A 25,361-nucleotide genomic window follows, 5' to 3' on the forward strand; every position below is an offset into this window, starting at 1 on the left:
CTGAGAATGTTCTGGGGGGTTAGACTACTGCTCAAGGAGTTTAGAAACCTGAGAACCTTCTGGGGGGGTAGACTACTGCTCAAGGAGTTTAGAAACCTGAGAACCTTCTGGGGGGTTAGACTACTGCTCAAGGAGTTTAGAAACCTGAGAACCTTCTGGGGGGTAGACTACTGCTCAAGGAGTTTAGAAACCTGAGAACCTTCTGGGGGGTAGACTACTGCTCAAGGAGTTTAGAAACCTGAGAACCTTCTGGGGGGGGTTAGACTACTGCTCAAGGAGTTTAGAAACCTGAGAACCTTCTGGGGGGTAGACTACTGCTCAAGGAGGTTAGAAACCTGAGAACCTTCTGGGGGGTAGACTACTGCTCAAGGAGTTTAGAAACCTGAGAACCTTCTGGGGGGTTAGACTACTGCTCAAGGAGTTTAGAAACCTGAGAACCTTCTGGGGGGGTTAGACTACTGCTCAAGGAGTTTAGAAACCTGAGAACCTTCTGGGGGGTTAGACTACTGCTCAAGGAGTTTAGAAACCTGAGAACCTTCTGGGGGTTAGACTACTGCTCAAGGAGTTTAGAAACCTGAGAACCTTCTGGGGGGTTAGACTACTGCTCAAGGAGTTTAGAAACCTGAGAACCTTCTGGGCGGGGTTAGACTACTGCTCAAGGAGTTTAGAAACCTGAGAACCTTCTGGGGGGTTAGACTACTGCTCAAGGAGTTTAGAAACCTGAGAACCTTCTGGGGGTAGACTACTGCTCAAGGAGTTTAGAAACCTGAGAACCTTCTGGGAGGGGGGTAGACTACTGCTCAAGGAGTTTAGAAACCTGAGAACCTTCTGGGGGGTTAGACTACTGCTCAAGGAGTTTAGAAACCTGATAACCTTCTGGGGGGGTTAGACTACTGCTCAAGGAGTTTAGAAACCTGAGAACCTTCTGGGGGGTTAGACTACTGCTCAAGGAGTTTAGAAACCTGAGAACCTTCTGGGGGGTTAGACTACTGCTCAAGGAGTTTAGAAACCTGAGAACCTTCTGGGGGGTTAGACTACTGCTCAAGGAGTTTAAAAACCTGAGAACCTTCTGGGGGGTAGACTACTGCTCAAGGAGTTTAGGAAACCTGAGAACCTTCTGGGGGGGTAGACTACTGCTCAAGGAGTTTAGAAACCTGAGAACCTTCTGGGGGGTAGACTACTGCTCAAGGAGTTTAGAAACCTGAGAACCTTCTGGGGGGGTTAGACTACTGCTCAAGGAGATTAGAAACCTGAGAACCTTCTGGGGGGGTTAGACTACTGCTCAAGGAGTTTAGAAACCTGAGAACCTTCTGGGGGGTTAGACTACTGCTCAAGGAGTTTAGAAACCTGAGAACCTTCTGGGGTGGGGGGGTAGACTACTGCTCAAGGAGTTTATAAACCTGAGAACCTTCTGGGGGGTTAGACTACTGCTCAAGGAGTTTAGAAACCTGAGAACCTTCTGGGGGGGTTAGACTACTGCTCAAGGAGTTTAGAAACCTGAGAACCTTCTGGGGGGGGTTATACTACTGCTCAAGGAGTTTAGAAACCTGAGAACCTTCTGTGGGGGGTTAGACTACTGCTCAAGGAGTTTAGAAACCTGAGAACCTTCTGGGGGGGGGTAGACTACTGCTCAAGGAGTTTAGAAACCTGAGAACCTTCTGGGGGGTTAGACTACTGCTCAAGGAGTTTAGAAACCTGAGAACCTTCTGGGGGTAGACTACTGCTCAAGGAGTTTAGAAACCTGAGAATGTTCTGGGGGGTAGACTACTGCTCAAGGAGTTTAGAAACCTGAGAACCTTCTGGGGGGTTAGACTACTGCTCAAGGAGTTTAGAAACCTGAGAACCTTCTGGGGGGGTTAGACTACTGCTCAAGGAGTTTAGAAACCTGAGAACCTTCTGGGGGGTTAGACTACTGCTCAAGGAGTTTAGAAACCTGAGAACCTTCTGGGGGGTTAGACTACTGCTCAAGGATTTAGAAACCTGAGAACCTTCTGGGGGGGGGGGGGGTAGACTACTGCTCAAGGAGTTTAGAAACCTGAGAACCTTCTGGGGGGTTAGACTACTGCTCAAGGAGTTTAGAAACCTGAGAACCTTCTGAGGGGGGTTAGACTACTGCTCAAGGAGTTTAGAAACCTGAGAACCTTCTGGGGGGGGGGGTAGACTACTGCTCAAGGTGTTTAGAAACCTGAGAACCTTCTGGGGGGTTAGACTACTGCTCAAGGAGTTTAGAAACCTGAGAACCTTCTGGGGGGGTAGACTACTGCTCAAGGAGTTTAGAAACCTGAGAATGTTCTGGGGGGGTTAGACTACTGCTCAAGGAGTTTAGAAACCTGAGAACCTTCTGGGGGGGGTAGACTACTGCTCAAGGAGTTTAGAAACCTGAGAACCTTCTGGGGGGTTAGACTACTGCTCAAGGAGTTTAGAAACCTGAGAACCTTCTGGGGGGTAGACTACTGCTCAAGGAGTTTAGAAACCTGAGAACCTTCTGGGGGTAGACTACTGCTCAAGGAGTTTAGAAACCTGAGAACCTTCTGGGGGGGTTAGACTACTGCTCAAGGAGTTTAGAAACCTGAGAACCTTCTGGGGGGTTAGACTACTGCTCAAGGAGTTTAGAAACCTGAGAACCTTCTGGGGGGGTTAGACTACTGCTCAAGGAGTTTAGAAACCTGAGAACCTTCTGGGGGGTAGACTACTGCTCAAGGAGTTTAGAAACCTGAGAACCTTCTGGGGGGTTAGACTACTGCTCAAGGAGTTTAGAAACCTGAGAACCTTCTGGGGGGGTTAGACTACTGCTCAAGGAGTTTAGAAACCTGAGAACCTTCTGGGGGGGTAGACTACTGCTCAAGGAGTTTAGAAACCTGAGAACCTTCTGGGGGGTTAGACTACTGCTCAAGGAGTTTAGAAACCTGAGAACCTTCTGGGGGGTTAGACTACTGCTCAAGGAGTTTAGAAACCTGAGAACCTTCTGGGGGGTTAGACTACTGCTCAAGGAGTTTAGAAACCTGAGAACCTTCTGGGGGGGGTAGACTACTGCTCAAGGAGTTTAGAAACCTGAGAACCTTCTGGGGGGTAGACTACTGCTCAATGAGTTTAGAAACCTGAGAACCTTCTGGGGGGGTTAGACTACTGCTCAAGGATTTTAGAAACCTGAGAATGTTCTTTACTAGAGTTACAGAGAGAGGAAGAAAAAACTAACACTGTTGCAGCCATCACTTATGTTCCACAGAGAGGAGACTACTGTTACGGTCTTCACTAAAGTCACAGAGGAAAGGAGACTACTGTTACAGTCTTCACTAAAGTCACAGAGGAAAGGAGACTACTGTTACGGTCTTCACTAAAGTCACAGAGGAAAGGAGACTACTGTTACGGTCTTCACTAAAGTCACAGAGGAAAGGAGACTACTGTTACGGTCTTCACTAAAGTCACAGAGGAAAGGAGACTACTGTTACGGTCTTCACTAAAGTCACAGAGAAAAGGAGACTACTGTTACGGTCTTCACTAAAGTCACAGAGGAAAGGAGACTACTGTTACGGTCTTCACTAAAGTCACAGAGAGGAAAGGAGACTACTGTTATGGTCTTCACTAAAGTCACAGAGAGGAAAGGAGACTACTGTTACGGTCTTCACTAAAGTCACAGAGGAAAGGAGACTACTGTTACGGTCTTCACTAAAGTCACAGAGGAAAGGAGACTACTGTTACGGTCTTCACTAAAGTCACAGAGGAAAGGAGACTACTGTTACGGTCTTCACTAAAGTCACAGAGGAAAGGAGACTACTGTTACGGTCTTCACTAAAGTCACAGAGGAAAGGAGACTACTGTTACGGTCTTCAATAAAGTCACAGAGGAAAGGAGACTACTGTTACGGTCTTCAATAAAGTCACAGAGAGGAAAGGAGACTACTGTTACGGTCTTCACTAAAGTCACAGAGGAAAGGAGACTACCGTTATGGTCTTCACTAAAGTCACAGAGTACGGTCTTCGCTAAAGTCACAGAGGAAAGGAGACTACCGTTATGGACTTCACTAAAGTCACAGAGGAAAGGAGACTACCGTTATGGTCTTCACTAAAGTCACAGAGTACGGTCTTCGCTAAAGTCACAGAGGAAAGGAGACTACCGTTATGGACTTCACTAAAGTCACAGAGAGGAAAGGAGACTACTGTTACGGTCTTCACTAAAGTCACAGAGGAAAGGAGACTACCGTTACGGTCTTCACTAAAGTCACAGAGAGGAAAGGAGACTACCGTTATGGTGTTTCTCGTTCCCTCACCCACAGAGACAGAATGTATTGATTTCTATGAATGACCACACTGCTACATCCTGTCACTGCACTCTTCATTAAAATAATCACCTCTCCTCAGTCTTCTGAAGGAGTTCATGTGAAGGGGAAATACAATTTTAGCACTGCTAGCCTATAAAACTAGACGTAGATGATTCAAATCTAAAAAGAACACACCTCTACAGTCACAGACAGTATCAATAAATCAAACTATAAAAACCTACAACATCCACCAACCCCCTTTCGCAAGCCTAATAGATAAACCGCCTTCAAAAACTATTTACACCTCTTGACTTATTCCACATTTTGTTGCGTTAAAAATGTATTAAAATTGCTTTTTGGTCACCAATCCACACACAATATCCCATAATGACAAAAGTGAAAACGTTTAGTTTTTTAAATCTAAATAATCTAAAAATTAAATACAGAAATAAGTATTCACACCCCTGAGTCAATACTTTGTAGAACCACCTTTGGCAGCGATTACAGCTGTGTGTCTTTCTGGGTAAGTCTATAAGAGCTTTCCACAACTGAATTGCGCAACATTTGCCCATTATTATTTTCAAAATTCTTCAAACTCTGTCAAATTGGTTGTTGATCGTTGCTAGACAACCCTTTTCAGGTCTTGCCATAGATTTAAGTCAAAACTGTAACTCGGCCTCTCTGGAACATTCAGTGTCTTCTTTGTAAGCAACTCCAGTGTAGATTTGGCCTTTAGGTTATTGTCCTGCTGAAAGGTGAATTCATCTCCCAGTGTCTGGTGAAAAGCAGACTGAACCAGGTTTCCTCTAGGATTTTGCCTGTGCTTAGCTCCATTCAGTTTATTTTTGTATCCTGAAAAACTCCCCAGTAAATTATTACAAGCATACCAATAACATGATGCAGCCACCAAGGCATTGGAAAACCTCCCTGGTCTTTGTGGTTGAATCTGTGTTTGATATTCGCTGCTCGACTGAGGGACATTACAAATAATTGTATGTGTGGGGTACAGAGAAACACTATTATTACACACAGTGTGAGTCCATGCAACTTGTGACTTTTTATGCAAATGTTTACTCCTGAACTTATTTAGGTTTGACATAAAAAAAAGGTGTTGAATACTTATTGACTCAAGACATTTCAGCTATTCATTAATTTGTAAAATTTTCAGGTGGAAAAAAATCTTTCCACTTTGACATTATGGGGTATTATGTTTAGGCCAGTGACAATAAATGGCAATTTAATCCATTTTAAATTCAGGCTGTAACAACAAAATGTGGAAAAAGTCAAGGGGCGTGAATACCTTCTGAAGGCACTGTATAATTCTCTCCCTCTCTGTCTGTGTCGGTCTCTGGAGGAATTTCCTCTCATATCTTTAAACTCCTTTAAAATGTGCCGTCTTTCTTTCAGATGAAATTGGTCACAGCTCCGCCACAACCCCCCTCACAACGCCACCCCAATGAGTGAGTGAGTCTGTCCGATAGGCTCCGCCGGTTCACACAATGTAGACCCATTCTGACCTCTGACCTCTAGTGCCTAACGCTTGGGTGACCAGGAAGAATCCTTGGCCCTCTGCCGGGGAGGGGGGGGGGGTCTCATCTTGTGTCCTGCCAAGGGGTGTGGAACACTTTCGGGGCGAGGGAGAGGGGGGGAAATGGTGACCCCCTCATACTGTGCCTCTGGCACTCATAAGCCCCCCCCCCCAAAGTGAAACACTAATCAATAACTCAAATGGCGTTATGACATTTCAGTCCTAGCCTGGTATTTGTGTAAGAAATAAAAGACCTCTATAGAACCAGAACACAAAATCATTCAATAATACATCAACAGTATTAAATAATAAACTAGCCTACAGTTTTTATTTTATTTTCACCTTTTTTTTTCTGATGGGAAAAAAAGCAGCATTTGAAGAAATCACTGTCCTGGAGCATAGCAATTTTACCATCGACTCATAATTCCTTTCATTCCAATCAAGCATCAGAGAGACCGACAGAGCGGTAGAGGGAGAGAGGGGAGGACTGTAGGGGTATCCTGTTCATCTACATATCGAGTGGTTCAGTTCAAACATGTGCTGTTTTGCATGCCCCCCTCCCGTTTAACATCAGCGGTCGACATCTCTTTGAAGCACCGCTCAGCTCGTTTCCGAACCCCCCCAGGGGTGGAGGTGGAAGGGGGGTAGAGGTGCTTTAGGGGCCCCAGCCCAGTCTCAGGACTGGTTGTGCCTGCCTGGGCCCTGTCAAGGTGAGTGAGACAGAGCGGAAACACTCCTAGCAGTGGGGCCATGGTGGGGGATAACGCCATCTGAAACACTCCTAGCAGTGGGGCCATGGTGGGGGATAACGCCATCTGAAACACTCCTAGCAGTGGGGCCATGGTGGGGGATAGCGCCATCTGAAACACTCCTAGCAGTGGGGCCATGGTGGGGGATAACGCCATCTGAAACACTCCTAGCAGTGGGGCCATGGTGGGGGATAACGCCATCTGAAACACTCCTAGCAGTGGGGCCATGGTGGGGGATAACGCCATCTGAAACACTCCTAGCAGTGGGGCCATGGTGGGGGATAACGCCATCTGAAACACTCCTAGCAGTGGGGCCATGGTGGGGATAACGCCATCTGAAACACCCCTAGCAGTGGGGCCATGGTGGGGGATAACGCCATCTGAAACACTCCTAGCAGTGGGGCCATGGTGGGGGATAACGCCATCTGAAACACTCCTAGCAGTGGGGCCATGGTGGGGGATAACGCCATCTGAAACACTCCTAGCAGTGGGGCCATGGTGGGGGATAACGCCATCTGAAACACTCCTAGCAGTGGGGCCATGGTGGGGATAACGCCATCTGAAACACTCCTAGCAGTGGGGCCATGGTGGGGGATAACGCCATCTGAAACACCCCTAGCAGTGGGGCCATGGTGGGGGATAACGCCATCTGAAACACTCCTAGCAGTGGGGCCATGGTGGGGGATAACGCCATCTGAAACACTCCTAGCAGTGGGGCCATGGTGGGGGATAACGCCATCTGAAACACTCCTAGCAGTGGGGCCATGGTGGGGGATAACGCCATCTGAAACACTCCTAGCAGTGGGGCCATGGTGGGGGATAACGCCATCTGAAACACTCCTAGCAGTAACACTTTAATGGCTAGTGATTTAGTGATGTGTTGTGATCTCGTCTGGTTTATCTGATAAACTAAATACCCCTGGAAATGGCGTTCTAGTCAGATAAGATACTAAGCGGAAGCCTGAAGCCTCGACACGTCAACCTCGCTTGCAGTCAGTCACAAAAATACACAATTGCACGGACAAACACACAATAACCTCCACCCCCGTGTCTCTGCACCCTTCCCCCTCCCCCACCCTGGGCCAGGGCTGGCTGCTCCTGTTGACAGGCTTTTGTTTGGCCCTGCCTCATGGAGCATATGGCAGGTGCCCCTCTCCCTCCCCACCCTTCAACCCCCGGGTTCCCCAGGCAGGCCTGCTGCAGTGTGTGGTGTGTCTTTAAAAAATAAAAATAAAAAAAGACCCTTCTCTGTAACACAAACCGTCAGCCACCCTATTGCAGGTCATCCACAGCCGGTACACACAATGCAACAAACCACACACACACACAACCATTAGAAAACATTCAAACCCACCCACTGAACGCATTCAACCAATGTACCACCAGATCCTACGTAGTTCCAGCTACTAGGCTCCATGTAGCAGGACAGCAGCATGGGACGTGTACAGAATAACACACAGCATAGAACTAAAATGTCAGCAGCCATCTGAGCTCATTGAGAGGGAACAGATAGAGACAATACAATGTTGGAGAAACAACATGATCTGAGCTCAATGAGATTGCGTGAACATAATGCTGTATATCTACTGGAAAGACACCACTTCTGTCCTCATCATGCAACATAGAGTTTAAAATGTAGAGACCACTACACTGTAAAAATAAATAAGAAAAAAATAAAAACTGAGCCAAACTCACTGACTGCTGAGAGAGAGAGATGCCAGAGCGAGAGCAATTGAGTCAAGTCTATGATAATATAAAATAATATGCCATTTAGCAGACGCTTTTATCCAAAGCCACTTACAGTCATGTGTGCATAAAATTTTTTACGTATGGGTGGTCCCGGGGATCGAACCCACTACCCTGGCGTTACAAGCGCCAAGCTCTACCAATTGAGCTACAGAGGACCACTAATGATGTCATTAGTGAGGACAAATAGCTGCTATGCAGAGCAGAGTGTCCAGACTTCAGGGACAGAAGAGAGGGATGCCAGGATGAGTAATGTTGAAGTCACTGGGCCACTGTGCATGGGAACACACACAATGTCTGCATCCCAAATGGCACCCTAGTCCCTATATAGTGCACTACTTTTGACCAGAGCTCATGGGGTGTCTGGACTTTTGGCATCTACGAGCACCATTGAAATGATCCGACAATTCAAAGGGTATGGATTCCTTTAGGAAAAAGGCTTTGTTGAAAGGATGTTAAAATGTATAGACAGACTTTGAACAATAGGTCTCATGTCCCTGTGACTGACTGGGAAGAAGAACTTTCTCTCACAAATGGACTACGGACGAATACCAACACACACAAATACCACAGAACCACAATTTTCTTTACCCGTCTTTCTGTGAATGTCTATGAAAACACACACAAATCAATAGATTACACACATAATCCAACCACAGGGAGAGAGACAGGTTGAGGAAAGAGACCAGAGAGAGAGAGAGAGACCAGAGAGAGAGAGAGAGACCAGAGAGAGAGAGAGAGAGACCAGAGAGAGAGAGAGACCAGAGAGAGAGAGAGAGAGAGACCAGAGAGAGAGAGAGAGAGACCAGAGCGAGAGAGAGACCAGAGAGAGAGAGACCAGAGAGAGAGACCAGAGAGAGAGAGACCAGAGAGAGAGAGAGAGACCAGAGAGAGAGAGAGACCAGAGAGAGAGAGATACCAGAGAGAGAGATACCAGAGAGAGAGAGAGACCAGAGAGAGAGAGAGACGAGAGAGAGAGAGACCAGAGAGAGAGAGAGAGAGAGAGAGAGAGACCAGAGAGATGGCAGAGCGATGCGAGAGAGAGAGACCAGAGAGATGAGAGAGAGTCCAAAGAGATCAGAGAGAGAGAGAGAGATGCGAGAGGGAGACCAGAGAGATGAGAGAGAGAGACCAGAGAGAGAGAGAGACCAGAGAGAGAGAGAGAGAGACCAGAGAGAGAGAGAGAGACCAGAGAGAGAGAGAGAGACCAGAGAGAGAGAGAGAGACCAGGGAGAGAGAGAGAGACCAGAGAGAGAGAGAGAGAGAGAGACCAGAGAGATGAGAGAGAGACCAGAGAGAGAGAGACCAGAGAGAGAGAGACCAGAGAGAGAGAGACCAGAGAGAGAGAGAGAGAGAGAGAGACCAGAGAGAGTGAGAGAGAGAGAGAGACCAGAGAGATGAGAGAGAGACCAGAGAGATGAGAGAGAGACCAGAGAGATGAGAGAGAGACCAGAGAGATGAGAGAGAGACCAGAGAGAGAGAGACGAGAGAGAGAGAGAGAGAGACCAGAGAGATGAGAGAGAGAGAGAGACCAAGAGAGAGAGAGAGAGAGAGAGACCAGAGAGAGAGAGACCAGAGAGAGAGAGAGACCAGAGAGAGAGAGAGAGAGAGAGAGAGAGAGAGAGAGAGAGAGAGAGAGAGAGAGAGAGAGAGAGAGAGAGAGAGAGAGAGAGAGAGAGAGAGAGACCAGAGAGAGAGAGACCAGAGAGAGAGAGAGACCAGAGAGCGATATTACCTATAGGCTAAAGTTCTGACTGTTGAGAGGCACAATGGAGGCAGTGATGAATTAACCCAGCGCAGAAGCCCGTGGAATTTTAACAAAGACAATGTGTGCCTGTCAAAGGCTGAGTACCAAACGGCAACCCTATACCCTATTTAGTGCACTACTTATAGCCAGGGCCTGGGTCAAAAGTAGTGCACTACATTGTGTGCACAATGATTAGGCAAGTCAGTATTTTGACCATATCATCATTATTATGCATATTTCCCAACTCCAAGCTGTATAAACTGGAATGCTTATTGGATTTAAGCATATCAGATGATGTGTATTTGTGTAATGAGGGAGGGTGTGGCCTAAGGAGATCAACACCCTATATCAAGGTGCGTATAATTATTAGGCAGCTTCTTTTCCTCAGGCAAAATGGGCCAAAAAAGAGATTTAACTGACTCTGAAAAGTCAAACATTTTAAAAAGCCTTTCAGAGGGATGCAGCACTCTTGAAATTGCTAAGATATTGGGGCGTGTTCACAGAACCATCAAACGTTTTGTTGCAAATAGTCAACAGGGTCGCAAGAACCGTGTTGAGAAAAAAAGACGCAAATTAACTGCCAAAGATTTCAGAAGAATCAAACGTGAAGCTACCAGGAACCCATTATCCTCCAGTGCTGTCATATTCCAGAACTGCAACCTACCTGGAGTGCCCATAAGTACAAGGTGTTCAGTGCTCAGAGACATGGCCATGGTAAGGAAGGCTGAAACCCGACCACCACTGAACAAGACACATAAGTTGAAACGTCAAGACTGGGCCAAGAAATATCTGAAGACAGATTTAGATAAGGTTTTATGGACTGATGAGATGAGTGACTCTTGATGGACCAGATGGATGGGCCCGTGGCTGGATCAGTAACGGGAACGGAGCTCCACTTCAACTCAGACGCCAGCAAGGTGGAGGTGGGGTACTGGTATGGGCTGGTATTATTAAAGATGAGCTAGTTGGACCTTTTTGGGTTGAAGATGGACTCAAACTCAACTCCCAAACCTACTGCCAGTTTTTAGAAGACACTTTCTTCAAGCAGTGGTACAGGAAAAAGTCTGCATCTTTCAAGAAGACCATGATTTTTTATGCAGGACAATGCTCCATCGCATGCATCGAAGTACTCCACTGCGTGGCTAGCCAGTAAAGGCCTTAAAGATGAAAGAATAATGACATGGCCCCCTTCCTCACCTGACCTAAAACCCTATTGAGAACGTGTGATCCCTTCTTAAAAACTGTGGATTTACGGTGAAGGAAAACAGTACGCCTCTCTGACCAGTGTCTGGGAGGCTGTGGTTGCTGCTGCACAAAAAGTTGATCGTCAACAGATCAAGAAACTGACAGACTCCATGGATGGAAGGCTTATGACTGTTATTGAAAAGAAGGGTGGCTATATTGGTCACTGATTTTTGTTTTTTTGAAATGTCAGAAATGTTTATTTGTAAATGTTGAGTTGTTTGTTTATTATTCTCACTTTAACAGATGAAAATAAACAGGTGAGATGGGGAACTTTTCATTTTGTTGCAGAATAATTCTGCACACTAATACATTTACATTTTAGTCATTTAGCAGACGCTCTTATCCAGAGCGACTTACAGTTAATGCATATATATATATTTTTTTTCATACCCCCTGTGGGAATCAAACCCACAACCCTGGCGTTGCAAACGCCATGCTCTATCAACTGAGCTACATCCCTGCAGGCCATTCCCTCCCCTACCCTGGACGACGCTGGGCCAATTGCGCGCCGCCCCATTGGTCTCCCGGTCGCGGCCGGCTATGACAGAGCCTGGATTCGAACCAGGATCTCTAGTGGCACAGCTAGCACTGCGATGCAGTGCCAGTGCGCACATAGATATTCTCCAAAGAAAGCCAAAACCTCACTTTTACTTTCTTAAATATTCAGGTTTGAGGTTTATTAAACATTTTGGATTGACCGAGAGGAATGTAGTTGTTCAATAATAAAATGAATCCTCAAACGTACAACTTGCCTAATAAATTGTGCACAGTGTATATAGGGAATAGGGTAGCATTTGGGACACACAGAACGAACCCAGCGCAGAGTGCGCATCAGAACTGAAAGCCAGGAGGAACTGAGTACTGAACAACCAACCAACCAGCCAGAGAAGTCCAGTTCAATAACTAGGCCAGATTCCAGCCCCTCAGGATATTAAAACAGCAAACCCAACCAGGACAACCTTGAATCAAACAGGCCTTTCAAGCTTTCATCAATCACACCGAGCTGATCCCTAGAGGAACCTAGCGGGTGGGGGAGGGAAGCAGCGAAGAGAAGAGTCTGACTGTTCTCTCACTGAAAGACACAATCAAAAGACTCCTTAATTCATCTAGTCAGAGAATCCTCTAACAGGGTTTTTGGTCAATACATTTTCATCTTTCCATTTAGTCTTCCAGTGAACTCTACGAGCTCCCCCTAAAAAATCCTCACGCACGTCTCCCCAGTGAGCGGGCCCCGTCCCAGACTCCCAGTTTGATGGCATCATTAGTGTAATTACCCATGATGCTCTGTGTGCTGTGTTAATGTACAGACTCACAGACCAGCAGTTAATCACCACACACACAGACCCAGTTATAGCAACTACTCCTACACAAACTAGGCTACACATAGTAACAGCAGTAGAAGCCTAGATCATGGTATAATCTGACTCCAAGATCACAATCAGCTATCTGACAAAACCCAGGTCCAAGTTTCCTTTTATGTCTTTATTCCTGCTCTAATGGGTTTCATACGCGTTGCTGTGTGGGACATTCATTTTGACCTTGACAGGTGCCACCAGGCATGCCTAAAGCACAGAGGCAAAACCCCCAGACGCGTTATCAAAGGCAGGATCAAAGCTGTGCGAGTGAAGACATACAGACATCTTCACAAAGTCACGGAGACTGGGTTTCTACCTAAACAATGTGAAAAGCCACAGCACCAGAAATGATATACGGTTTTCCAGCCAGCCATCGTCTGGAAACTGGAGTAAATTATAATTAAAAAGGTTCTGGATGGGAACTGAGAGGGTTAGGCTGTGTGTAATAACACAGTTATAACATATCTTATAACCATTCATGACAGTTTTTTTGGAACGTCATTAACATGCTGTGTAATTCCACCGTGTCAGCTGAAGGAAACTGACAGAGCTTTAATTCTGTAAAGACTCATGGTACTTACTGGCGAGGAGCAGGCAGGACAGAGCGATGACGTAGAGCTGTTTGACGGCTACGTCGTAGTGGTCCATGAACAGGTCCAGTAGGTAGACGGCCAGGTGTCTGGCTGTAGGGCACAGCTGGTAGCGGTTAGACAGTATGGCCAGCAGGTCTGCAAAGTACCGACGCATCCCTATCTGAGGGGAGTGGGCCCGGTACACGGGCAGCTTCAACTCCTAGAGGGAGAGGAAGATGGGAGAAAATGAAGAAGGAATGGAGAGGTAGAGGAAGAAAAAGGATGGAGAGAACAAGGTAGCATCAGAGGGAATAGAAACAAGGTGGAGAGTGAGAGAATTCATATAACATAGGTTATAACAAACATAGATGGCCACGTCTGACAATAAAACTACCAGACAGGCCTACACAGTACATTCAAACTACCAGACAGGCCTACACAGTACATTCAAACTACCAGACAGGCCTACACAGTACATTCAAACTACCAGACAGGCCTACACAGTACATTCAAACTACCAGACAGGCCTACACAGTACATTCAAACTACCAGACAGGCCTACACAGTACATTCAAACTACCAGACAGGCCTACACAGTACATTCAAACTACCAGACAGGCCTACACAGTACATTTCCACAGAGAACCCAATTCTACATTTCAGACACATTTCAATTTAGGTCGGGGGGTGAGAGGATGGGGACAGCGTTTCCCATGGTGGCTAAGGGGAGGGGGACAGGAAGTAGTGGTGCCTGTAGGAAGTTGTGGTGGCTATTCAGCATGATAAAATGTCCATTGGGGTGGGGGCAGAGTAGAGGTCTGTTGGGGAAAGGGGGAGCAGCGGGGGGAGCAGCTATTCAGCAGCCCGACTGTCTCGGGGTAGAAACTATTGTCCAGTCAGTTTTAGTCATGATGCTCCTGTACTGCACATGTCTGAGTGATGGAAGCGGGAAGAACAGGACGTGGCTCGGGTGGCTGGGGTCCCTGACAATCTTCTATCATCAGGGACCCCAGCCCTGGTGTTGTAGGTGTCCTGGAGGGCAGGCAGTGTGCACCCAAAGGTGCGTTCGGCTGAGCGTACCTCCCTCTGTAGTGCCTTGCGGTCAGTGGCGGTGCCGTACCAGGCTGTGATGCAGCCGGACAGTATGCTCTCGATGGTGCTCCTGTAGACCACTGAGGGCCCTCGGGGACAGGCCGATTTTCTTCAGCCTCCTGGAGGTTAAAGAGTCACTGTCGTGCCGCCTTCACCGCGGTGTCCGTGTGGTTTGACCATTTCAGCTCCTCTGAGATGTGGGAGCCGAGGAACTTTACATTTTTGACCGTCTCCACGGCAGCCCCTCCTAAAGTCCACAATCAGCTGCTTTGTTTTGCTGACGTTGAGGAAGAGGTTGTTTACCTGGCAACACGCCGTCAGACTGACGTTGAGGAAGAGGTTGTTTACCTGGCAACACGCCGTCAGACTGACGTTGAGGAAGAGGTTGTTTACCTGGCAACACGCCGTCAGACTGACGTTGAGGAAGAGGTTGTTTACCTGGCAACACGCCGTCAGACTGACGTTGAGGAAGAGGTTGTTACCTGGCAACACACCGTCAGACTGACGTTGAGGAAGAGGTTGTTTACCTGGCAACACACCGTCAGAGAGACTAGCTCCTCCCTGTAAGCCATCTCGTCGTTGTTGGTGATCAGGCCTACTACTGTTGCGTGTCGTCAGCGAACTTGATGATGGAGTTGAAACTGAGGCCACGCAGTCGTGGATATACAGGTAGTTCAGGAGAGGACTGAGGACGCATCCTTGTGTGGCCCCCGTGTTGAGGAGGTAATGTTGTCTACCTTCACCACCTGGGGGCGGCCCGTCAGGAAGTCTAGGACCCAGTTACATAGGGAGGAGTTCAGTCCCAGGGCCGTGAGCTTTGCGGTGAGCTTAGACGCCAAGCTGTAGTCGATTAACAGCATCCTCAGATATGCATTCCTCATGTCCAGGTGGGTGAGAGCAGTGTGCAGTGCCATGGCAATTGCGTTGTCAATGGATCTGTCGGGGTGGTAGGCGAATTGGAGAGGGTCGAGTGTGTCGGGGAGAGAGGAGGTGATGTGGTCTTTGATAAGCCTCTCGAAGCACTTCGTGATGAGGGAAGTGAGTGCTACAAGCCGGTAGTCATTCAGTTCAGTTACTTTCCATTTCTTGGGCACAGAGATGATAGTTGACATCTTGAAGCAAGTGGAGATAAAGGCCCGAGCTAGAGCGAGATTGAAAATGTCCAAAAACACAACAGCTAGCTGATCTGCACATGCTCTGTGGGCACGGCTAGGGATGCCCCCTGGGCCGGCAGCCTTGCGAGGGTTAACACGTTTGAATGACAATACATACATCCTCCGTGGAGACCGTAAGTACGTAGCCCTAGTTGTCCTCAGGGGCTCTCCTCGGCAGCTAAGAGTCGTTGTGCTCAAAGCGTGAGAAAAAAAAGGTGTTTAGCTCGTCCGGCAGGGCGGCGTTAGTGTCCGCCACGTGACTGGCTTTCTTTTTGTAATCCGTGATGGTTAGGAGCCCCTGCCACATACGTGTCCGACCCACTGAATTGTTCCTCCACTTTGTCCCTATGCTAATGTCTCGCCCTCTTGCTCGACCTGCGTAGGTCGGATTTATACTGTTTAACCATACAATTGTCCCCGGTCACCTTGCCCTGTTTATAAGCAGCATCTCTCTCCTTCAGTTTCCCGACAAAAAGCTGCCATCAATCCACGTTTTTTTTGATTTGGGTAAGTTTTGAAAGACATCGTCGGTATCACAATAGCTATGCATCTTTTGATGAATCCGGTGACCGAGTCGGCGTATTAATTGATGTTATCCCCAGAGGCAACCTGTAACATATACCAGTCCACGTGATCAAAACAGTCTTGGAGCATGGATTCTGATTGGTCAGACCAACGTTGTACAGACGTGAACACCGGAACTTCTCTCATGTCTTTGTAGGCGGGGAGGAGCAAAATGGAGTCTTGGTCAGATTTGCCGAAAGGAGGACGGGAGATTGCTTTATACTACCTGTGTCGGAAAAGCGTGTAGCGTTGGTCCATTGAGAATCTCTGCGAGTTGGACAGTCAACGTGTTGATAGTAATTCGGGAGCACGGTTCTCAATTTACTTTTGTTAAAGTCCCCAGTGACAATGAACGCTGCCTCCGGGTACATGGTCTCCAGTTTGTTCAGGGTCACAATGAAGATTTTTGAGAGCATTTTTGGTGTCAGTTTGGGGCGTGATGTACACAGCCATGGGGATAATCCCTAAAAACTCTTGGAAGGTAAAAAGGGTGACATTTGATGACCAAGTATGAAAAGTCAGAAGAATAGAAGCCCGCAAGTTCCTGTACGTTTCCCCCGTTACACCACTTGTTACTGGTAAGAGGAGGCGGACAGGGTTCCCCCATTGTGGGTAAGAGGAAGTGGACGGGGGACGGGGGGACATGGTGGTTCAGCAGTAGATAGGATTACGTTTCACCCCTAGCACATCGCCCACTCATGTTCAATTAGCCCCTGGTGTGTCAAAGGACTAAGGGCTCTGGTTAAAAGGAATGCACTGGTGCCATTTTCTCCTCCTAGTCAACCACATAGAATAGGAGGATAGAGGAGCATCACCTGAGCCTTCAGCGTAAAGATGCATTTGACAAGGGAAGAGATAAAAAAACCTTTTTCTCCCGCATGCATTGCCTTTAATGCTTCATGAGTCTGTCTCTATCCTAATACAGGCTTATAAAATGAGGAGTTGTTTTGGTTTTTCAATAAATGCTTTGTTTCTTCTTTATACCCCACATAGATGGAGATTTGATCTAAAAAACAAAAAAACAAGGGCTTAATAATGTGGATTTATTTAATATCAGACTGAGTAGGGGTGGATTAATCTCTTTAAGTAGTGCTGTACCCGTTTGTGGTTTGCTGCTAGGGACACACCAGAAACATCCACCCATACTGAAAACACAGGTTACTATTGTTGACAACAGCAGAGACAGAGAAAGCCTACTTCCCTTCCCTAAGGGTTGTCCAAACAACAAACACTGTCCCACCCGTAAACCTAAACTTTACCGGATACTGACTTGCTGTAGATTGATGAAGAGTGACGCTGTGGTGCCTGTCAGCATGACCAACGTAGTGAGGACCACAATCTACGTCACACGTGTGCCTCACGCATTTAATCTGCGAGTTTCATCTATTGTCTGTTGAGTTTGTTGTATGTCGGCGAAACAGAAACAAATGGTGATCACTAAGGTGATAGGCAGCTAAAGGAATCTCAAGGACAATATAGAACAGTGTTACAATGTGCACACACAGAAACCCCCATAAACACTACCTCCGCCTTGAGTTCTCCTGCCCCCCTCCCTGCGTGTCTTGCCTCTGGTCCATCTGTCTGTCTGGGGGTTCAGCAGTGCAGGGGTGGGGGGCATTGTGGGGAACCGCAGCATAATTAATGCAGTGGAAGGCAGGGGACTCTGGATGCAGAGAGGTGGGGGGGAGCAGACTAGCCTGCTGATGGACTTTAGGGTTTACGTCTGGTCTTTAGAGATAGGGTTTACGTCTGGTATGTAGAGATAGGGTTTACGTCTGGTCTTTAGAGATAGGGTTTACGTCTGGTCTTTAGAGATAGGGTTTACGTCTGGTCTTTAGAGATAGGGTTTACGTCTGGTCTTTAGAGATAGGGTTTACGTCTGGTATTTAGAGATAGGGTTTACGTCTGGTATTTAGAGATAGGGTTTATGTCTGGTATTTAGAGATAGGGTTTACGTCTGGTATTTAGAGATAGGGTTTACGTCTGGTATGTTGTTATGGCTTTCAAAGACACTGGAGAACTTACATGGTGGTCCTCTGTAGCTCAGCTGGTAGAGCACGGCGCTTGTAACGCCAAGGTAGTGGGTTCGATCCCCGGGACCACCCATACACAAAAATGTATGCACGCATGACTGTAAGTCGCTTTGGATAAAAGCGTCTGCTAAATGGCATATTATTATATATTATTACATCAGCATCACTGTTTTTACAGCGACTTTTTTTGTGTTTGGTCTGCAGATTGGTTAAAGGGGTTGGGGGAAATCAGAAGGGAGGCCCTAATCTACATAGCCCCTGGTTACAGACTTCATACCCCCTGGTTACAGACTTCATACCCCCTGGTTACAGACTTCATACCCCCTGGTTACAGACTTCATACCCCCTGGTTACAGACTTCATACCCCCTGGTTACAGACTTCATACCCCCCTGGTTACAGACTTCATACCCCCTGGTTACAGACTTCATACCCCCTGGTTACAGACTTCATACCCCCTGGTTACAGACTTCATACCCCCTGGTTACAGACTTCATACCCCCTGGTTACAGACTTCATATCCCCCTGGTTACAGACTTCATACCCCCTGGTTACAGACTTCATACCCCCTGGTTACAGACTTCATACCCCCTGGTTACAGACTTCCAACTCATAGTGAGTCAGACACGAGCAAATCAAATGGACTGTGTGTTAGGCTAAGCAACGACTTGTAATGAGACTGCCCTACTGTAACAGAGCGTGGGCAGCTGCCTGCGACAGTGCCATCTACTATCCAAATACTCCCCCTACACGTGACGTGTGCGTGGACACACTCCATATTGTTCTTCCTATGTAGAATCAAATTAGCTATGATATTTCTTGCTCCCTATATGAGGATGGCAGTCCAGTGACAGATGCTGCCATTAAAAAAAGGTCCACACAGTAAAAAAAAAATATATCATCAAGCTGGAGTTTAGCCTAATTACGGCATCAGCCAATTAATGAGCCTCAACCCTTGTGTAATCTAAATTAGATCATGTTCAAATAGATGACAGTCATGTAATTATATCCATCTGCCAGCATTAACTACAGTATATAGAATATAGAAGCTAAATATAGAAGTTGAGGAGTGGCTATCAAGTCACTCTACTGGCTTGGATCTTTATTTTCACCGATGCACTACATTATGTTAACAAGAAAACATACATTTTACATTTAAGCCACTAAGCAGAAACTCTTATCCAGAGCAACTTACAGTTAGTGAGTGCATACAATTTATTTATAAAAAAAATAACAATAAAATCATACTGGCCCCCCGTGGGAATCGAACCCACAACCCTGGTGTTGCAAATGCCATGCTCTACCAACTGAGCTACACGGGACCTACAGGAGCATTTAGGGTTAAGTGCCTTGCTCAAGGGCACATGAGATTTTTCACCTAGTCGGCTTGGGAATTCAAACCAGCGACCTTTTGGTTACTGGCCCAACGCTCTTAACCGCTAGACTACCTAGATTAGTTGTCGTCTTTTTCAGGTTATGATGCATTTAAGCACAGGTGAACTGCAGGCCACCAGACTCAAAGCTTTCTCCCTGGCATTGAGAACATCCCCAAAAATACAAATTTCACCATGCAGTTGATATTCTTATCACATGAGGTGATAAGAGGAAAGTGGAACTCAGGGAATGAACCAAGGAGATCCAGAGAACTGGATTCATAGAATTAGAATCGGAATTCAGAATTCAATTCATTCTAAATTCTATGAATTCTGATTCTATGACTGGCTGGTCTTACCTTGATGCGGAGGGACTGATGGATATCCCCTGCTAGCTGTCCTTTCCACCATTGTAACTCCCTTTCCATCTTTCCCATTCAGAAAAGGCCACAAGGATGAAGTTCAAACCTGCAGACACACAGCAATGTGGGCTCAGTCAAGAGACATCCTGGCTGTATGCCACATGTTATGGTTGTTGGTGTCTGATCACAACTTTAGGTATTTGACATCAAAAGGATAAGGACTTCTGGAATAAATTGTTTGAACAAAATTGTAATATCCTTTATTCATACTGGTGATTAAAAATCAATTTGCAAATAAAAAAAATAAGTGTTGATTTCTAGGGAAAAAACATTGTATCCTTTCTATTAATTTGCAATTTGAATGTATAAAAAAAATCTGCAGTTAAAGATCAACATTTGATTTTTTTTAAATAAACCACATAGGCTAAATAAAACATCCAATAGCCTTTCGAAATGTTTAAAATTCAAAATTCTGGAAAACTATTCAAAATAGTCGGCTGCTCTTTTGAAAACTAAAAAATGGAATTGAGTTTCCCCCATGACCATCTGTACAGTAAGCATTGGTCACCGGCACCGCATAGCCCTTGATCATTCATGACTCTCATTACATTACACATAAGAGTCATTGATGAGGGGTTGTTTGTTAAGAGCCCTGACGCTCGGTCTGAACATTAACATGCATCGCTTGCGGTACGGTTTTGGAAGCATAAGGACCTTATCTTCATATCTGCGAGAAATAATAATAATTTTTACAAAAGTTCCATTGATACACACCTTTATAGGGCTAGGGTTCCCACACCGCCATATTTCCGTGTTACAGCGCTTGTTTACAGTATACAGACAGAAGACTACCTGTGCTAAATAGCTATCTGAGTCTCCAAACCTGTGTTTAAACGGAAGACAGACGCCAAACATGTCACTGTAAAATACTGTTGACTGTAACAACTGTGTTAAAACCGGTTAAAAACAGTGTATTTTGCATTTGTTAAATTATTTTGATGTGATTAAAGTATAAGGCTCTGTTTTTCTAGAACCGTACCGCAATTGAGGATCGATTTCAGAGCCAATTCGCCCTTTAAACAGAGCATGCAAGGTCCTTTGGACTAAGGAATAACGTTAGGCTCCTTTAGTCCAATATTAGGCTATGGCAATGCACTGTAATACATTCCCCATGCAAGTGGGTGTGATTTAAATGTCCTGCAGTGGAAAAAAAAAATACGTGGGAATTATAGCGCTGGGGTAACAAAGTAACTTTTTTGTAGGCCGAACAACACATTTATACTTTGTCACAAATCTGCTAAGAGAAAAAACAATACGTCTCGCTCACTTAGCAGTGTCAACACCACGAGACAGTTTCTACAACAGTGTTTTTTTAACAGAAAAGTAGACCACCCTTATGGTTCTAATACTATTTTATTTATCGGCCTATACCTCAAACTTAGACAAAGATCACACCTGACTATTGACAGCATTAAATCCTTGATACACACATTTAGTAAACTTTTAGATTCGCAAAATGTCCATGATCGCATGTGCCGCTCACCCTCTCCGACAGGAATGCCCACAGACCTCTTTGTTTCACTCCGACATCCTGAATGTAGAATTCCTCTTTGGGAAGTTTTGTAATATCCTCCGTACCGGCGAAAAGCGACGACTGTTTCCGTTATTCAGTTGACAAAGTAACAACGCTTCAGAACAGTTTAATTCAACTGTTTTCTCGTCTGTTTACACTTTTACAAAGATTTTTCCACAGCTCCTCGTTCAACAAAGTGGTTCGCTTCCCCAGCTGCTGTAGCCGTCGGCGAAGAGCTCGTGAACTTGCGTACGCGAAAGACCGGTGTGAGACGGGAAATGTAGTCCAAGAACCCATGACTAAAATGGGCTAATTATGGCAATAACTCATTTTCTAATTGATTTCAATTAAACTAAACATGTCTCTCTTAGATATGAAAAACTTCACAAACACTGGCATTTTAAAAACGGATAGTGCTGTAGAGATGATTAAATCACGTTTTTATTGCAAATCACTATCAACTTTCTCAAGTGGCATGTGTGTAAAAACGTTTTCCTTTAGCACATTGTAAAATGTACTATAATATGATTTATAGCACAAAATAAACCATTTTAATTACATGTAACACGGTTAGTGCATTCTCATTTAATTTAGACAGAGTGGGATAGTTGCATGTAGGAACATTTCCATATTGCTGAATATAAACAGCACCCAAAAAATTGTAATGTGAAAATAAAATCCTTTCACTCATTTCCCTCCACCATTACCAATCCAATCCATAACATGCAATGCAATTCTGTTTATACACTGAACAAAAATATAAACACAACATGAAACAATTTCAAAAGATTTTACGGAGTTACAGTTCATATAATGAAATCAGTGAATTGAAATCAATTAATTAGGTCCTAATCTATGGATTTCACATGACTGGGAAGGCACATATGCATCTGTTGGTCACAGATACCTTTAAAAAAAAAAGGTAGGGGTGTTGATCAGAAAACCAGTCAGTATCTGGTGTTACCAGCATTTGCGTCATGCAGCGCGACACATCTTCTTTCGCATAGAGTTTATCAGGCTGTTGATTGTGCCCTGTAGAATGTTGTCCAACTCCTCTTCAATGGCTGTGCGAAGTTGCTGGATATTGGCAGGAACTGGAACACGCTGTCGTACACGTCGATCCAGAGCATCCCAAACATGCTCAATGGGTGACATGTTTGGTGAGTATGCAGGCCATGGAAGAACTGGGACATTTTCAGCTTCCAGGAATTGTGTACAGATCCTTGCAACATGGGGCCATGCATTATCATGCTAAAACATGAGGTGATGGCGGCGGATGAATGGCATGACAATGGGCCTCAGGATCTCATCACGGTATCTCTGTGCATTCAAATTGCCATCGATAAAATGCAATTGTGTTCGTTGTCCGTAGCTTATGCCTGCCCATACCATAACCCCACCACCACCATGGGGCACTCTGTTCACAACGCTGACATCAGCAAACTGCTCACCCACACGACGCCATGTACGCTGTCTGCCATCTGCCCGGTACAGTTGAAACCGGGATTCATCCGTGAAGAACACACTTCTCCAGCGTGCCAGTGGCCATTGAAGATGAGCCGCAGTCAGGTCAAGACCCTGGTGAGGACGACGAGCACGCAGATGAGCTTTCCTGAGACAGTTTCTGACAGTTTGTGCAGAAATTCATCGGTTGTGCAAACCCACACTTTCATCAGCTGTCCGGGTGGCTGGTCTCAGACGTTCCCGCAGGTGAAGAACCCATATGTGGAGGTCCTGGGCTGGAGTGGTTACACGTGGTCTGCGGTAGTGAAGATGGTTGGACATACTGCCAAATTCTATAAAACGACGTTGGAGGAGGCTGATGGTAGAGAAATGAACATTAAATCTCTGGCAACAGCTCTGGTGGACATTCCTGCAGTCAGCATGCCAATTGCACGCTCAATCAAAACTTAAGACATCTGTGGCATTGTGTTGTGTGACAAAACTGCACATTTTAGAGTGGCCTTTTATTGTCCCCAGCACAAGGTGAACCTTTGTAATGATCATGCTGTTTAATCAGCTTCTTGACATGCCACACCTGTCAGGTGGATGGATTATCTTGGCAAAGTATAAACGCTCACTAACAAATTTGTGCACAAAATTTGAGAGAAATAAGCTTTTTGTGCGTATGGAACATTTCTGGGATCTTTTATTCAGCTCATGAAACCAACACTTTACATGTTGCGTTTATATTTTCATTCAGTATAAATACTAAGCAATGAGTATTAGCTGGGCAACAGATGACTCAGTGCCACCTGGTGTCAATATAGGGCATAGCTTTTTCAATAATATGCAAAGATAATACAGTAGGCCTATTACAATTCACTTTTAGAGAACATTTTATCATTGACCAAACTGAGTATAAATAGGCTGAACTATGATTGCAATGATGACAGGTAGAAGTTTCTTCCCAAATGGACAAGGAAGCAAAAGCAGGTGCCGTTGTAGTTCAACCCATCAGGATGAAGGTGATGAATCCTCATTGGTACTCCTGGTTTGCGTAGATCAGGAACCCAGTAAAACAGACTATCTGTCCAGAACGGGTCATAGAATAGCCCATTCTATTCCGAGTAGAAGATCTGCAGCCAAACATGGTCCTGACGCTCTAACTGGAGAACCGTGGAACCGGACGCCACATCGTGGTTCCCAGTGTTGGCGTCAAACGTCTTTTGATCTTGTACTGCCCGTTGTGCACCAGCCCGATCGCCAAGTGCTTGTTGGCCAGTGTGATGTCATAAGTGAAGTAGTAGACTCCTGGGACAGAGCAGACAAACTTCCCGGTCGTGGCGTTGTACTGGTTCCCCTCGTTCAGTAGAATCCATTTGAACCGGATCGGGAGACGCTCTTTGGGGTAACTCTTGGTCATGGCAGAGAAGGCGGAGCAGGCTGAGTTGGTGCCGCAGTTACAGCCCCCAGGAGCCCCTGTCTCACCCGTGTCCCCTGTCTCCCCCTTGGTTAATTGACATGCATTCAAATGCATAATGTGTTGTTTACAAACCAAAACACAGAGTAAACTTTGCTGAAAAATACAGTTGAACAACAAAGAATGTTAGCTACAGTGGGGAAAAAAAGTATTTAGTCAGCCACCAATTGTGCAAGTTCTCCCACTTAAAAAGATGAGAGAGGCCTGTAATTTTCATCATAGGTACACGTCAACTATGACAGACAAATTGAGAATTTTTTTCTCCAGAAAATCACATTATAGGATTTTTAATGAATTTATTTGCAAATTATGGTGGAAAATAAGTATTTGGTCACCTACAAACAAGCAAGATTTCTGGCTCTCACAGACCTGTAACTTCTTCTTTAAGAGGCTGCTCTGTCCTCCACTCGTTACCTGTATTAATGGCACCTGTTTGAACTTGTTATCAGTATAAAAGACACCTGTCCACAACCTCAAACAGTCACACTCCAAACTCCACTATGGCCAAGACCAAAGAGCTGTCAAAGGACACCAGAAACAAAATTGTAGACCTGCACCAGGCTGGGAAGACTGAATCTGCAATAGGTAAGCAGTTTGGTTTGAAGAAATCAACTGTGGGAGCAATTATTAGGAAATGGAAGACATACAAGACCACTGATAATCTCCCTCGATCTGGGGCTCCACGGAAGATCTCACCCCGTGGGGTCAAAATGATCACAAGAACGGTGAGCAAAAATCCCAGAACCACACGGGGGGACCTAGTGAATGACCTGCACAGAGCTGGGACCAAAGTAACAAAGCCTACCATCAGTAACACACTACGCCGCCAGGGACTCAAATCCTGCAGTGCCAGACGTGTCCCCCTGCTTAAGCCAGTACCTGTCCAGGCCCGTCTGAAGATTGCTAGAGTGCATTTGGATGATCCAGAAGAGGATTGGGAGAATGTCATATGGTCAGATGAAACCAAAATAGAACTTTTTGGTAAAAACTCAACTCGTCGTGTTTGGAGGACAAATAATGCTGAGTTGCATCCAAAGAACACCATACCTACTGTGAAGCATGGGGGTGGAAACATCATGCTTTGGGGC

At 45.8% G+C, this 25,361-nt stretch overlaps 1 protein-coding gene and 1 pseudogene across 2 annotated transcripts in view; both read right to left on the reverse strand.

Annotated features, from left to right (window-relative positions):
• LOC121538870 (cyclin-J-like) overlaps nucleotides 1-21,573 on the reverse strand; it is a 42,083-nt gene extending 20,510 nt beyond the window's left edge. Inside the window, exons 1-3 of one of the 2 annotated variants that reach the window (XM_045206753.1) lie at nucleotides 21,347-21,573; nucleotides 19,775-19,883; nucleotides 13,210-13,420 (exon numbers count right to left, since the gene is read on the reverse strand). In XM_045206753.1, the coding sequence (XP_045062688.1) occupies nucleotides 13,210-13,420; nucleotides 19,775-19,852 (289 nt within the window). In that variant the 5' untranslated portion in view covers nucleotides 19,853-19,883; nucleotides 21,347-21,573. Of the gene's footprint in view, nucleotides 1-13,209; nucleotides 13,421-19,774; nucleotides 19,884-21,320 lie in introns of both variants that reach the window. The other variant, XM_045206750.1, reaches the window with a different exon arrangement.
• Nucleotides 21,574-23,829: 2,256 nt separating this feature from the next.
• Nucleotides 23,830-24,330, reverse strand: LOC121537962 (annotated as a pseudogene).
• Nucleotides 24,331-25,361: the final 1,031 nt, after the last annotated feature.

This window comes from Coregonus clupeaformis, chromosome 3 (assembly GCF_020615455.1).
Source record: "Coregonus clupeaformis isolate EN_2021a chromosome 3, ASM2061545v1, whole genome shotgun sequence".
In the NCBI taxonomy this organism is placed as follows: Eukaryota; Metazoa; Chordata; class Actinopteri; order Salmoniformes; family Salmonidae; genus Coregonus; species Coregonus clupeaformis.